This window comes from Lipophrys pholis (genome assembly GCF_963383615.2).
Source record: "Lipophrys pholis genome assembly, chromosome: 4".
Classification (NCBI taxonomy): domain Eukaryota; kingdom Metazoa; phylum Chordata; class Actinopteri; order Blenniiformes; family Blenniidae; genus Lipophrys; species Lipophrys pholis.
In genome coordinates, this window is record NC_137637.1 from 3,289,394 (window position 1) to 3,303,678 (window position 14,285).

Here is a 14,285-nt window from a genome sequence, read left to right on the forward strand (position 1 = left end):
AACCGGAAGGAAGAGACAGTAATGGCACATTTAAGGATAGGACATACCTGATTAAATGGAACACTTAATAAGATAGGAAAACATAAAGATGGGAAATGTGAAGAGTGTGGGATGTTTGAGACAGTACAGCATGTCATGATGGAATGTAAGAAATGTGAGGAAGAGAGAAGAGCATTAAAGGAAGCAGTTGAGAAAACAAAGGGTGTATTTAGTTTAATTAATATACTTAGAGTAGAAGATAAGGAGATAGTGATATATTTAGGTTTCTGCAGAAAACAAAATTAATAGAAAGGATTTAAGGTAAAACTCCAGACGGTAACTGCCTGATTTCGTTCCAACTTCAGCCCAGTTGATGGCGGTAATGCTCCTTTGTAGAGGTAGCAAACTGCCATAAAACACAAAAGAAGAAGACGAAGAAGCAGAAGAAGAAGAAGAAGGAGCGGGACTCCATTGGAAGTCTGAAGAGGGTGAGAGTTTGATGTATTCCCCATTTCATTCGTTACTTTAATGCAGATACTCCGGAGCGGAGCTCCGTTTCAGTCTACTCGCTGTTGTAGTTTCGGTTCCCGTTTAAGTAACTTGGCCAGCGGTGTGAGCAACGGTTCCTTTCCTGTGGTTAGCACCGTGTTAGCCTTTAGGTAGCACAGGGTTATTCTTCAGTTAGCACCGTGTTAGCCTTTAGGTAGCACAGGGTTATTCTTCAGTTAGCACCGTGTTAGCCTTTAGGTAGCGTGGTGTCAGCCTTCAGATAGTTATTGTCAAATCAAGCTTCATGAACCACCGTCTTTAGTTTCTGAAGTCACGAGATGGCGCTGTCTGTTCAATAAACGTTTGAAAGCACATTTAATGTCAGTCCTTCAGCCTCTATCTTCAAACCATTTGTGCCATCTGTTGAATTCAGAAAATAAGGACAGTGTTTCATGAAGCTTCATTTGGCTATCACCATAGATATGAAGCCTGGATGCCACACCGCCTATCAGCGCCTGTTGACGCGACGTGCCTACAGCGCCACCATCTTTGGGCGGTCTCCTGCTTGTGCTACACATATAGGTTTTGTCCGAATTGTCCCTCCTATCTCCTTATCTATCGACTTTACCTTAACCCGTGGATGACGTCACGGGGTTAAGGAAAGGTGTTCAGGAGGCTTCCTAAAGTAGTTAGTGAAAGGCTATCACGGTGGTGTGGCAGTCAGACCGCACTTGCACTTAGTGACGTCATAATAATGCGACGGTTCCTAATAATCAGTGGTTCCTAAGCCAAAGGAAGCAACATGCCTTCTTTCCTTTGCTTATTGAGAATTTGGACAGTCCTTATCATGGCTATCACCCAGTCAGAAGAGTCGATAGATAAGGAGTTAAGAGGGACAATTCAGATGTACCCATAGATCCCATGCTAGAAAAGCCACAAAAACATTTGTAGCTCGCTTGCTTGTCTACGTATCCATTTCTCACAGAGTACACATGGAATACCCGGATGTATTCTTATTCCGCCCACTTTATCGAGGATGCATTGACACTGGACTTGTGTAAGCTTGGGAAGACAAATTACCCATAATACATTTGACCAGAGGTGCCCGAGGCCATCCGCACTTCCGAGGACGCCCAGCAAGTAGTTACTCATGACGTATGCGAGTACGCACTGGGGTTCTCAGAATTGGAAAATGGCCTATGTTTAGCACAAGCGGGAGACCGCCCCAAGATGGCGGCGCTGTAGACACGCCACATGCAGCGCCGTGAGGCATGTAGTGTTTTATATCCATGGCTATCACTACCTTCAGGTCACACGGTGTTAGCCTTCAGGTAGCGTGGTATCAGCACCGTGTTAGTCTTGAGTTTGCATGGTGTTAACACGGTGTTAGCCTTCAGTTAGCATGTCTGAGATGGTGGAGACACAGGAAGTGACGCGTCTTTGTTTCCACGCAGCAGGAAGTGGAGGAAACAGACAAACATGTTCCGGCCCAAAGCGACCCTGAAGGACCGGCAGCAGCTGTACAGGCTGATTATCAGCCAGCTGCTCTATGACGGATACACCGGCATCGCCAACAGCCTCATCGGGGAGGTGAAGCCTCACAGCGTCGTGTCGCCCTCCGAGCAGCTCATGCAGCTGGCCAAGATAGGTGAGACCCCTGGACCCCCCCCCCCCCCCCCCCCTATCTGATCCAGCTATTTAACACTAATTGGAGTTGTGGCTTTGCAGATATGGTCTTTAATCAATATCTCGACATTCTTAGGCCATATCACAATATATATCTCGATGTTTTGCCTCAGCCTGAAATCACCACTTTTGACGCATCAATCTCACTAATATGGCGATTCTATGTCCACATTAAAACATTCTTGATCATGCTACACTTATATATGCTAATATTTAATAGGTCGGAAATCATGAAGCGGATTTTGCAAAACCAGTATTTATTAAACAGCACAATCATGAAAGTGTCAGTTTTTCTTTTTTGACTAGAACTAGAAAAAACACAGGTCGAGTTTCTCTGCAAAACATTTGCGACCGGGCAGATGAAGTCTTGGTTCAAGTGTGTTTTCTGAATCCGGACTTTGAACCACATTAACCATGTCTCCTGCTATGTGGCGCGTTATCCTGGACTTTATCTTTTTTGTTTTGGACTATTTTTGTCACATAGTATTAGGGCTGGGACGATACCATTTTGTCACGATTTGATTTTATTCTCGATTCTAGGGTGCCGATTCCATTTAAATTGCGATCCTGATTTTACTTTGCGATTCTGTACTGACAATTACCAAGATTTTTTTCCCCTATCTAAACATTATTTGAATCCTACACCCCTACAACGATGTTGGTTACAAAAACAATGCAAATCATATTCAGTCATTCACTGATTTATTTTTTGAACGGAAATGAATGACGAAATAAAACCCCCATTTGTTGTTTTTTACAGGTTTACCTCATGGTAAACCTGTAAAAAACAACACATTTGTCCAGAACATTTGGAATCAGTTCAGTGGAAACGATTGTCCCTGGTATGCACAGGTACTGCTCCACCAGCTTTGCAAGGAGAGGATTCTTACGGGATATTCTTTCCACCAGTCCAAGGGTTTTGTTTTTTCAACAAGTGGCAAAGGAACTGCAGTGTTGTAAAGTTTCCCCTCCTGTTCTGCAATGTCAACAGCAGACGTCTGTGGTTGTACCAGAGCTTGGATCACGACTGCAAAAGTGTTGCCAAGTAACTCAGCCTCTTTTAGCAGGTGGGGGACCCACTTCGTCTAGCTGGTTCTTAGTTTCCTCAGCTGGGGCACCGTGATCCTCCTGGTCCAACCTTTCCATTGGCTCCTTTAATAAATACAGCGCAGTAACGGGAAAAATATATTAAGTTACACCTGTAAAAGGTGAAACCTTTAATTTGTGTGTTATTTGATATAGTAAGGTTATATTGGAACACACACACACACTGTCTTTCTCAAACTCAAATGTTTCCTTCTCTCTCTAACACACACACACACACACACACACACACACACACACACACACACACACACACACACACACACACACACACACACACGGGCTACTCGATTTGTACAAAAAACAATAATCATAATTATCAAAAAAAAAGATAAATATATTCTTTAAATGTCAATAAAATCCTGAAATCAAGTGTGTTTAATTTTGCATGTGATGTGTCATATATTAAACAACTTAAGGTTGGTATTAATAATAGTTTTTTCTCATGTGTGCCACGCTTTATTCTTTGTAGATTTCCAAAATAGTCCAAGTTTGTTTTATTTAGCAAATGAAACATGAGTAATCAGAAAATGAATAAAAGAATAAAAATGTTATTATTGTAATCATTGAGTGTAATAATTGAAATCTTAATCAAATTTTGATTAATTGCACACACACACACACACTTTTATAATTTGTATTTTATATTTTATTTACCTGGTGTTCATGAAGCTCAGTGGCTGCAGCTTTTGTGACCATTCTTGCAAGTGTTTCTTGCTTCTTCTCTTCAGACAGACAAGGTAGTGCTTTAAAACGTGGGTCCAGTGAGGTTGATCTTTTCTTCATCAGACGTCTACCTTTTTAAAAGGTCTTCGTGAAGGGCCTCTTTCATCGCTCTAACAAACGGAGAATCTCCCAGGGTTTCATTTGAAGCTTGAAAGTCCCCAAAGTATGCCCATGCTTTAGATTTAAAGCGCACAGGTGTGGGTTTAAGCTCCGGTGTTGCTCTGTCCGCCATCTTTGTCTGCTTTAAAGGAAATCACAGCTGCAGCCAGTCTTCCTCACGTGTGCAATCACTTTTTGGTGCATTAGAGCCACCCTGCGGTCGTTCACAAAAATGTGAAAAATGCAATTTAAAAAATCGATTCTGGGAAGAAGAAGAATATATTTTTTTCCACCCTCACATAGTATTGATCTGGAAAGGGAAGAAGCCAAACTATGCAGGGCTCGACATTAAGGCCTGTCGGAAAATCTGGGGCTAGTAAAAGCTTTGCTCAGGCAAGTGAATCATCTGACCACCTTGCCTGAACGGGCTAGTGGTTTTTAGGGATGTGGCAGACCCGATCCGGGATGGGCAAGTGCTCAAAATCCTTAATGTCAAGCCCTGCTATGCGCCGGCTGCTTTGGCTTCTCAGTTATTGTGGAACCGGCAGGAGATTTTGACCTCATAGCTTCAGACACTCTTACTGTTTTAGTGGAGGATGTTTAAACGGTGATATAAATTTGTTGTGCTGCTACCTTTTGTGGCGATGCTACTGCTGAACATTTTGCACAACACTGTTCAATTTCTTCCTTCTTGAATTCAAACTACTGCCGTACGATGGATCCCCGCTCTTTGTCTTTGGAATTAGAATCAGAATTCCTTTTATTGTCATTGTTCTCTGAAGCACAATGAAATTAAAAATAGCAGCTCTCGTAAGAAAAACAGTGCAAACAGCAGAAGGTGCAAAGATAATTAAAAACTGCAAAAATAAGTGGAATAGTGCAGACATAATATAAAACTGTAGAGTCCCCAGGGGGTATTTACAAGACGGGGGATAAAACAGCAGTTCAGGGTTTGTTGGTGTTTGAGACGTTCAGGGTAACAACAGCTCTGGGAAAGAAAGAGTTTTTTAGTCTGCTTGTTTTAGTCTTTATTGCTCTGAAACGCCTCCCTGATGGCAGAAGTTCAAAGAGGTGATGACCGGGGTGTGAGGAGTCCCTGAGGATGTTGTGGGCTCTCCTGAGGCAGCGGGTGTTGTAGATGTCTCCCAGGGATGGGAGAGGGCAGCCGACCAGTTTCTGGGTGGTGGTGATGACCTTCTGGAGCCTCTTCCTGTCTGCTGTGGTGCAGCTGGAGAACCACAGCGAGATGCCGTAGCTCAGCACCGACTCCACCGAGCAGCGGTAGAAGCACAAGAGCTGCGGTTTGATGTTGTTCTTCCTGAGGATCCTCAGGAAGTAGAGTCTCTGTTGTGTCTTCTTCAGGATTGCAGTGGCGTTAACAGTCCAGCTTAGGTCCTCACTGATGTGGATGCACAGGAACTGAAAGTCTGACACCATCTCCACCCGTTCCCCATTTATGGTAATTGGCTGAATGTCCGATTTACACCTCCTGAAGTCGACCATCAATTTCTTCCACTTGGAGGTGTTCAGGATGAGGTTGTTGGTGGTGCTCCAGCCTGACTCTCCACCTCCACCCTGTAAGTAGCCTCGTCTCCTCCTGAGATGAGCCTCACCACCGTGGTATCATCCACAAACTTCATGACGGTGTTGTTCTGGTGGACTTCAAGTAACCAGTCTTCTTCCATCTTCCGTGTCTTCACACGTTCCGCTTCCCACTAGCTAAGGCGTATGACGAAGCTCTGGTGAGAGTACGGGATGTCAGTAGGTGCACTGGTTTTATCTCTGACTGCCCTCCGACAATTCTAGAGCTGATGACTGAGAAAATCAGCCATTAGGGTCTAAACCATGGAAAGTGACATCTCTCAGATTTCAATGAAACTTTGCATATGTGTTCCTTTTGATGAATTAAAACAAAAATAAGTACTTTTATGTCAAAATTGATTTTGGTTGCCGTGGAAACAAGCTACCATGATGTATGCTAGATGGCTCGTGCGACTGGGAGCACTCTGAATTTTTATCTTTTCTTCTCAGGAACATATACAGAAGGGTTTTCAAAGTAACAATAAACTACACGTCATTGGAAAGTACAACTCTTGTGCTTTCCAGACATAGGTTACTTTATATCAGGGTTTTTTTTACCCTGAAAATGTCAATTTAGTTTAATGAAGTTTCCTTCTCTTTTGTAAGAATAAAATAAGGCAATTTTCATTGAGCTGCTGGTACTATAGTGCTTACTCCTGGGTTATACCCATATATTGTGCTTAGAGAAGGACACCTGTACTGCTTACACAGATAATTAAATTTGACTGATTGCCCAGGGCAGGACCCCCCCCACCCCCATTTTTTTTCTCCAAGATACTTTTGGGGTTTTTTTCCCTTATAATTTGAGCACATGGAATATATCCAACAAATATGTCAATTGTACAAATGTCTGCAGTAGTACTCGCTCATACAGAAAAGAAAAAATAGCTGCGATAACAGATGTATAGACTTAACAACAGAACATATCACAAACAGTAACCCCGATCCCTCACAGACACCCAATGTGGTTAAATAAATGACAGAGTCGGCAAATGTTTCTAACTTGGAACGTGACAGAGAAAGGAGCTGGAAGTCAGGTTATGTGCTTGGCAGGAGAACCGTTGCATTGAAGGCTGCTGCTGGTGGGATGTTTAGATGTGAACTCCAAATGTTTCTGGGCGACTCAAGAGCCAAAACGATCTTCTCAAAGGGGTGCTCTGTGACTCGCTAAATACAGCAAAACGCAGAAGATAGAGCACATATAAATTTAGAAGTAGACTCCTGCTCATAGACTTTTATATAACTCCGAGTTATATAGGTCTATGCTCCTGCTCCTTCTCCTGCTGGCGTCGGTAACACTGTTGAGTTGACAATTCGATCTTTGTTGTGACCCAGGGAGAGCGCCTTCTATGGTTAATCCTGCAGAACATGACATGCCACCAATTGCAGGGATCACGAAATGCCCCCCAAAATTTTACCGGCCAGTAATCATGTAGTTTTTACTGGACCAAAGTAAAGTTTGATGAAAATATCTTACTACTCCCCAAGTTATTGTTTATTTGCAAAACTATGAAGAATTAGACAGGTTTATGGTAATATAAAGTTTATTAACATCACAAACTGTCAAAACAGATGTGAAGCATAATGTGACTAAAGAACAAAAAATTCACAACAATAAATGCTAAATACTTCAGCAGTAAACAACGGTTCTGACAAGAATTCACAAATGACTGAAACCATGTCATAATGTGAATCACCACACAGGAACCGGAAATCACTGCCGAGTCATGTGACGTGACGTCACCCTATCACTTTAAAATGTGTTTAATGATGCAGGATTTTCAGAGTAAGAGTATTTACAAACCCGTATAACCAATACACTCTTCCAGGTTTGACTCTTAAATGGGAAAAACCTTTAAAACTTAAAATGTGTTGCTAACTTGACCGTATGTCTCCCACAGGGATGGAGAATGACGACAGTGCTGTTCAGTACGCCATTGGGCGCTCCGACACGGTGGCGCCCGGCGTCGGTATCGACCTGGAGTTTGACGCAGACGTTCAGACCATGTCCCCCGAGGCTTCGGAGTACGAGACCTGCTACGTCACGTCTCACAAAGGCCCGTGTCGGGTGGCCACATACAGCCGCGACGGGCAGCTGATCGCCACCGGCTCTGCGGACGCCTCCATCAAGATCCTCGACACAGAACGCATGCTGGCCAAGAGCGCCATGCCCATCGAGGTGAGGAGACTCGCCACACCCCGTTGGCTGTTGTTGAGTCAGCAGGCTCATGTCTGTTCATGTCTGTCTCTGTTTCTGTGTTGCTCAGGTGATGATGAATGAGACGGCGCAGCAGAACATGGAGAACCACCCCGTCATTCGGACGCTGTACGACCACGTGGATGAAGTGACGTGCCTCGCCTTTCATCCCACTGAACAGATTCTCGCCTCCGGCTCCAGAGATTACACCCTCAAACTGTTCGACTACTCCAAACCCTCTGCAAAGAGAGCGTTCAAATACATACAGGTCTGAACACTCACACTTTGCTGACAGTGGAGAGCTTCAGTGATCTGAATCAGAAACATCTTTGCTGCAAAAAAACAGTTGATTTGACATATATGAACAAAATATGACCAAACAGACTGCAAACGTCAGTGTAGCTGTTATACAATGATCCTTGTAGTAGTTTATCAGTAAGTATGGAGTTCTTGTCTCTGCTGCAACAAACAAGTGTTTAAATAGTAAACTAGTCAATCTGTTTTTTGACCTCATAGTTACTGAGTGCTACCATTTTGCCAGGAGGTTTAACGTGTAGACCGGCCAGTCTAAGCAAAATGTGGTCGAGACACCAGCATGAAGTGATAAAGTCCCTTGGATTATGAGGCGGCACACGACCAAGTCCACTCTACCTGACTCGAGTAGGCTGAATTATTAAATAAAATTTGTGTGCAACTATTTGCATTGTGGACGTTGGTCATCTTGTGAAGGCTATTTCCTGGTATTTACATCCGGATGTGTTAAACCGTTCAGGACACGTCAAACCACAACAGTTTTAGGTGAGAAAAGTACAGAACACGTCATTTTAAGGAAAATAACATTTAATATTTGCTGGCATAGTCCTTTGTTACACCCCAGCCTAGGAGCTACTGGAGCGCAACATGAAATATCTGGTATCTGTAGTTTACCTTAGTACATGCAAGCAGGCCAGCTGACCAGGACGAGTCACCACAAGTTGACAGACGCCAGTTTGCTGCACATCCAGGCACCAAAATGATGCTGGCATGGCGCTCTTATTTGAAAAAACTGAATTTCCCAGGTAACTTTGCTAATCATTTTTGTTGTGGTCCGTGCAGGAGGCTGAGATGCTGCGGTCCATCTCCTTTCACCCATCAGGAGACTTCCTGCTGGTGGGCACGCAGCACCCCACCCTGCGTCTCTACGATGTCAACACATTCCAGTGCTTCGTGTCCTGCAATCCGCTGGACCAGCACACCGACACCATCAGCGGCGTTGGCTACAACCCCACGGCCAACAGCTACGTGACCTGCAGCAAAGATGGTAGCATCAAACTGTGGGACGGCGTCTCAAATCGCTGCGTCGCCACCTTCGATAAGGCTCACGACGGGGCCGAGGTCTGCTCCGCAGTCTTCTCCAAGAACTCCAAGTACATCCTGTCCAGCGGTAAAGACTCGGTGGTCAAGCTGTGGGAGATCTCCACGGGCCGCACGCTGGTCAAGTACACCGGTAAGAAGGGTTGGAGGAGTGTTACCATTTTTTTACCATGCTTCATTTTGTTCACATTTATTTAGTGATTAATTTATTTATTTGGTGCTTCCTAATTGTCCCTCCTTTCTCCTTTCCTATCCACTTTACCTTAACCCCCTGGGTGACGTCACCGGGTTAAGGAAAGATGCATTTGAACTTTTCCCCTGCACCGCTTATTTCTCGCTTCAAATGTTTTCAGAAATGCATTTCTCTGAGCTGTTTCAGTAATAAAAGAGAAAGTCCGAACCGCCATATTGATCCAAGTTTAAGGCTTTTAACAGCAGGAGCTGACAGCAATGAGTGATGCGCTCAGGGGTATCACCCCGATCTGTGCTACATGTTAACGGGTTTTGGAGCTCACACCGTAGCGAGGCGACATACTAAACATGAATAAATTATGACTGATAGTGATCGGCGAGCTCTTCGTGTGTGCAGCACACGGTGGTGCGTACTTTGACCCGTAAAACCCCGTATGTAACTATGGATGCACCAATCCTATCCCGATACCTGAATTTGGATATCTACCGATACCAATACTATTCTGATACCACAGCTCTGTTTGCTTTAATATTATCATTATTGTTGCTTTTATATGAGGCTGTAATAACAGGGTGTCCGCAGGCTCTTAAAAAGTGTTAAAAGTTGATCAATCAATTGTGGGAAAATTAAGGCCCTTAAAAGTATTAAAGTCTTAATCGCGATTCTATCGGGTATTCAATTTTATACTCTTTCACCCGGTTGCGTTCTCGGAGCGAGATCGCCTCGGGGACACACGTACGGAATTCCGGCGCAAAAACAGACGGAAAGAAACTTCCGATCCAATTTGCGGAAATTTCTGATTCATGAAGCCTCGTCTGCTCCATTGTTACTGAAATGACTCCACAAGTGTTTCCCTGCTGCTGCTCTGCTCGCTGGCTGCAAACTGTGGACTGGATTTCCTGAAGGGAGGCGGGTCTCAATGAGACGTGGAGTAATGAGTCAGGAAATCCATTCCACAGTTTGCAGCCAGTGAGCAGGCTAAGGAAGTAGCACTGTGCTATCCAAACAATGTTGCTGTTTGGACCTATTTTACGCTCGAAGCATCGCCGTGGATGTTAGCAAAGCCGCTGTACAGCGAGGCGGCCGCTCTGCCGCCAGATGTCCCCGTTTTAAAACTCCAGCTCGCCGAGGAGAACAGCACTGGCCGCGGCATCAAAACAATGAAAAGCAGCTCCTCCGCCGTAGCAGGCGATTCACACCTCTGTGAATCTGCGTCCTACTCCGCGCTAAACTCCCTGAAAATAGTCCCAATGGTTGGAGCTGCGTTAGAGCTGGAAACATTCTGTTTGTGCTGCGTTGCTACATAATTTCCCCAGAAATTTATAAAGTGATTCTGAGGTTCTAAAGATAGAACTAGTTTATTATGAGATGATGACGTCACGCAGACCCCCACATTGTCCAAATGGAACAAAAATACTTTGTACTGCTTCCTTTTCTGACCTTATACTAACCTCAAGTTGCTTTTTGAGAGAATACATTTGTACATTTCATACTTTACTGTAGAAACGAGTTTATTACAGCCTCATATAAAGTCAACAATAATGATAATATTAAAGCAAACAGAGCCCTGCTATCAGAATAGTATCAGCAGATATACAAATTTGGGTGTTGGGATCGGATCGGTGCTTCCCTACTGCAGTGTAGATGAGCAAGTTCCTGAAGCTGTCCCTCGATCAGACACCTGAAATAAGAACATTTGAATGTTCATGAATTGTGCTTCAATACTTGTTTTCAAAATATTTTGGTGACAAACTGGATCCTCATTTTGTCAGTTTGTATTCTACATCGCTGGACTCTGTCATGCATCAGTTTTGTGTCTTTTTATTGGTGTACTCTAGTCACTGAATAATACCAGTTAATGTAAGATACTACAATTAATTTTTTGTCTAAAACTAGTCATTAATTCTCTAGTATGCACAAGAATTTAATTCTTCCCTTTAAATCATCAATGTAGTACTTGTATATAATACAGACGGTTGTTTTCAACTATTCTAAGGTAATTGAAATGACTCTGTTAATGTGTAAATAAATTAAATATGTAAATGAACTCTGATAGGCTAAATGTTTCAGTACTATGTCAGAATCTGCATAGATACTCTCATGGAAAGAAGTGTAAATTGTAAAAATAATTTGTGAAATCGTATTATGTTTGTCTAGTCATTTTTAATTGGAGTCAAATATACCTCAAGTTTATTCAAAAAACAATTACAGAAACTTATTACAATGTATTTATTGGTCAATTCATACATTACCCAAGTTTATAGATTTTCATTAAACTTTGGGAAAGTAAAAATTTGAAAGCACTTGCCCGAGGTCCCGTATGCGAGGTACTAGTCACAAGACTGCTGTGGGCAGCATCTTTCTGTGGTCCAGCAGCACCACCACCACCACCTGGTAACGTGACAGGTGAGCTCGCCAACACAGCTTCGACCGCGACCTCTGCTTCATCCTCTGCTTCATCCTCTGCTTCGTCCTCTGCTGACATCAGGGTGACTATGGGCGGCGCACCAACGCTGTGTGCAGAGGTTATCTGGTGTCTCAACACAGCAGCAAATCATCACTTATTGAACTTAAACGAAGGTATTGCGGATATTTTTAAGTCGATGTTTACGGATTGGGACATTGCTAAGACGTTCACCTGTGGCAAGGAAAAAACTGGATCCGTGATAAGATTGGGGTTAACACGGTACTTTAAGCAGCAGCTTGTTGACAGTGTCAACAAAGCTGGACCCTTTGTGTTGATGTTGGACGAGTCTTGTCATAAGTTCTTGTTTTCCTTGTTTTGGTGTTTAATTCATTCTTTTGAGTTTGATTCCTTCTCAGCTTACCTCATTTCTGTTAAATTGTAAACTACAACTGTTAAAGATGTGTTGTTAACAACAACTTAAAGTGGCGATGAAGTCTTAATTTCTTTTGAAAGGTTTTTTAAAAAGTCTTAAGGTATTGAAATTAAGCTCAGGATTCCTGCATATACTCTGAACAAACTCCTCTCTACATGAAAGTATGAAATGTATGAATGTTTGCATGTATTCTCTCAAAAAGGCACATTGTCCAAATTGAACTCTGTGGGGGTCTGCATGACGTCCTCATCTCATAATAAACTAGTTCTTTGCTTTGTTTTGAGCGTAAAATCCGTCCAAACGGCAACATGTTGTCATGAAAAGTTGTATAGCACAGTGCTACTTCCCTAGCCTGCTCGCTGGCTGCAAACTGTGGAATGGATTTCCTGACTCATTACTCCTCGTCTCATTGAGACCCACCTCCCTTTAGGAAATCCAGTCCACAGTTTGCAGCCAGCGATCAGAGCAGCAGCAGGGAAACACTGTGGAGTCATTTTCAATAACAGTGAAGCAGACGAGGCTTCATGGATCAGAAATCTCCGCAGGTTGGGCCGGATATTTCTGATCCGTGACTTATGTTGATATCGGAACCCGATATTGATACTGGATTGGATCGGCGTCATCCCTATATTAGTAACCGCCGTTACGCAAGTCTGTATTTTCTGAAGCCACTAGATGGCGCTGTCTGTTTAACAAACGTTTGAAAGTACACTTCATTGTCAGTCCTTAAGCCTCTAGCGTCAAACCAATAGCGCCATCTGGTGGAGTCCAAAAATAAGACTGGTTCACGAGGCTTCATTTGGCTCTCACTGCCTTTATGTTGTTGGGCTTGCCACAAAGTCCTCCAAAAAATCCTGGTCCTGATCCTGTCCTGTCCTGGTCTCCTCAGGTGCGGGTCTGAGTGGGCGTCAGATGCACCGGACACAGGGCGTGTTCAACCACACGGAGGACTACGTGCTGCTGCCGGATGAGCGAACCATCTCTCTGTGCTGCTGGGACTCTCGCTCCGCCGAGAGGAAGAACCTGCTGTCTCTGGGTCACAACAACATCGTGCGCTGCATCGTGCACTCGCCCACCAACCCCGGCTTCATGACCTGCAGCGACGACTTCAGAGCACGCTTCTGGTACCGCCGGACCACCACAGACTGACCCCCCCACCCCCACCCCCCCGGACTCACCGCCACTGGAACGTTTAACTCCCGTGTCCTTTATGTTTTGTTGCTGTTACTTTTTAATAAAGAGGATGAAACGGAAGCGGCTGTTTGTTTCTCCTCAGAACCACAGAGGACCTCACATCCTGCACACACACCACAGGCACACACACACACACATACAGGCACACACACATCACATATACTTATACACGCACATACACACGCTCACACACACTATAAAGGGGAGGAGTGTTTCTCCACTCTTCAAACAGTGGACAGGAGGATGGTCCCGGTGTCAAATTACAGCGTCTTCATCAGAAATCTGCCACACGTCGTAGGCTACACATTCCTCTTTGCTATTTTTTAGTTGTGCTGCACAATGTTGGAAACACGTTCAGTCTTTCAATGTCATTTGTGATAAATACAAAGTGCTTGGAGCTTAGACGCATTGCTTTTCATAATCTGGCATTTGGCTCTTAAATGTTGAGGATCTGAAACAAACCAAGTATGTTAACAAATGTCAGTTTTTTACTCTGTTAATGAAACTGGGACTTCAGTTCCCAGCAAAACCTGCAATAAATATTTTTTTCTACTGACGAACAAAGAAAATGTGGTGAGGTTCGGGTGGTGGGTGGTGGGTGGGGGTTAATCAGCTTAAATTGAAGATTCACCTGTTTTTTCACAGAATCTCTGACCATCTGATTAAACCTTTGGGCTTTATGTTCTTCAGTTCCTCTGGCTGACTGCAGGAGGAGACACTGAGCACATGTAGGATACATTTCAGAAAAAAGAAGCCTTCAACTTTTATTTATATAACGTCATCTCAAAGCCACTTTCACAGAGAAACAAAGAGGAAGGTGGAGGAAGAACTCCAACAGCTCAAG

The 14,285-nt window shown here is 43.7% G+C and overlaps 1 protein-coding gene across 3 annotated transcripts; it reads left to right on the forward strand.

The window, feature by feature from the left end:
• The first annotated feature begins 397 nt into the window (after positions 1–397).
• Positions 398–13,999, forward strand: cstf1 (cleavage stimulation factor, 3' pre-RNA, subunit 1). 3 transcript variants are annotated; one of them, XM_080461323.1, is made up of 6 exons: positions 398–467; positions 1,923–2,116; positions 7,566–7,843; positions 7,932–8,129; positions 8,957–9,347; positions 13,137–13,999. In XM_080461323.1, exons 2-6 carry the CDS (start codon positions 1,948–1,950, stop codon positions 13,394–13,396), a joined length of 1,296 nt encoding a protein of 431 aa, XP_080317449.1. In that variant the 5' UTR covers positions 398–467; positions 1,923–1,947; the 3' UTR covers positions 13,397–13,999. The 3 variants fall into 3 exon arrangements, with proteins under 3 accessions (XP_080317449.1, XP_080317448.1, XP_080317450.1); XM_080461322.1 differs by having other exon boundaries at positions 407–467; positions 1,926–2,116; XM_080461324.1 differs by having other exon boundaries at positions 427–480; positions 13,137–13,499.
• Positions 14,000–14,285: the final 286 nt, after the last annotated feature.

Bases quoted from the DNA above. Each gene is read 5' to 3' on its own strand.
- cstf1 (XM_080461323.1), top strand. From the start codon at position 1,948: ATGTTCCGGCCCAAAGCGACCCTGAAGGACCGGCAGCAGCTGTACAGG. The intron at 2,117-7,565 runs GTGAGACCCCTG...TGTCTCCCACAG, and splicing joins CATGCAGCTGGCCAAGATAG to GGATGGAGAATGACGACAGT. The intron at 9,348-13,136 runs GTAAGAAGGGTT...TGGTCTCCTCAG, and splicing joins CACGCTGGTCAAGTACACCG to GTGCGGGTCTGAGTGGGCGT.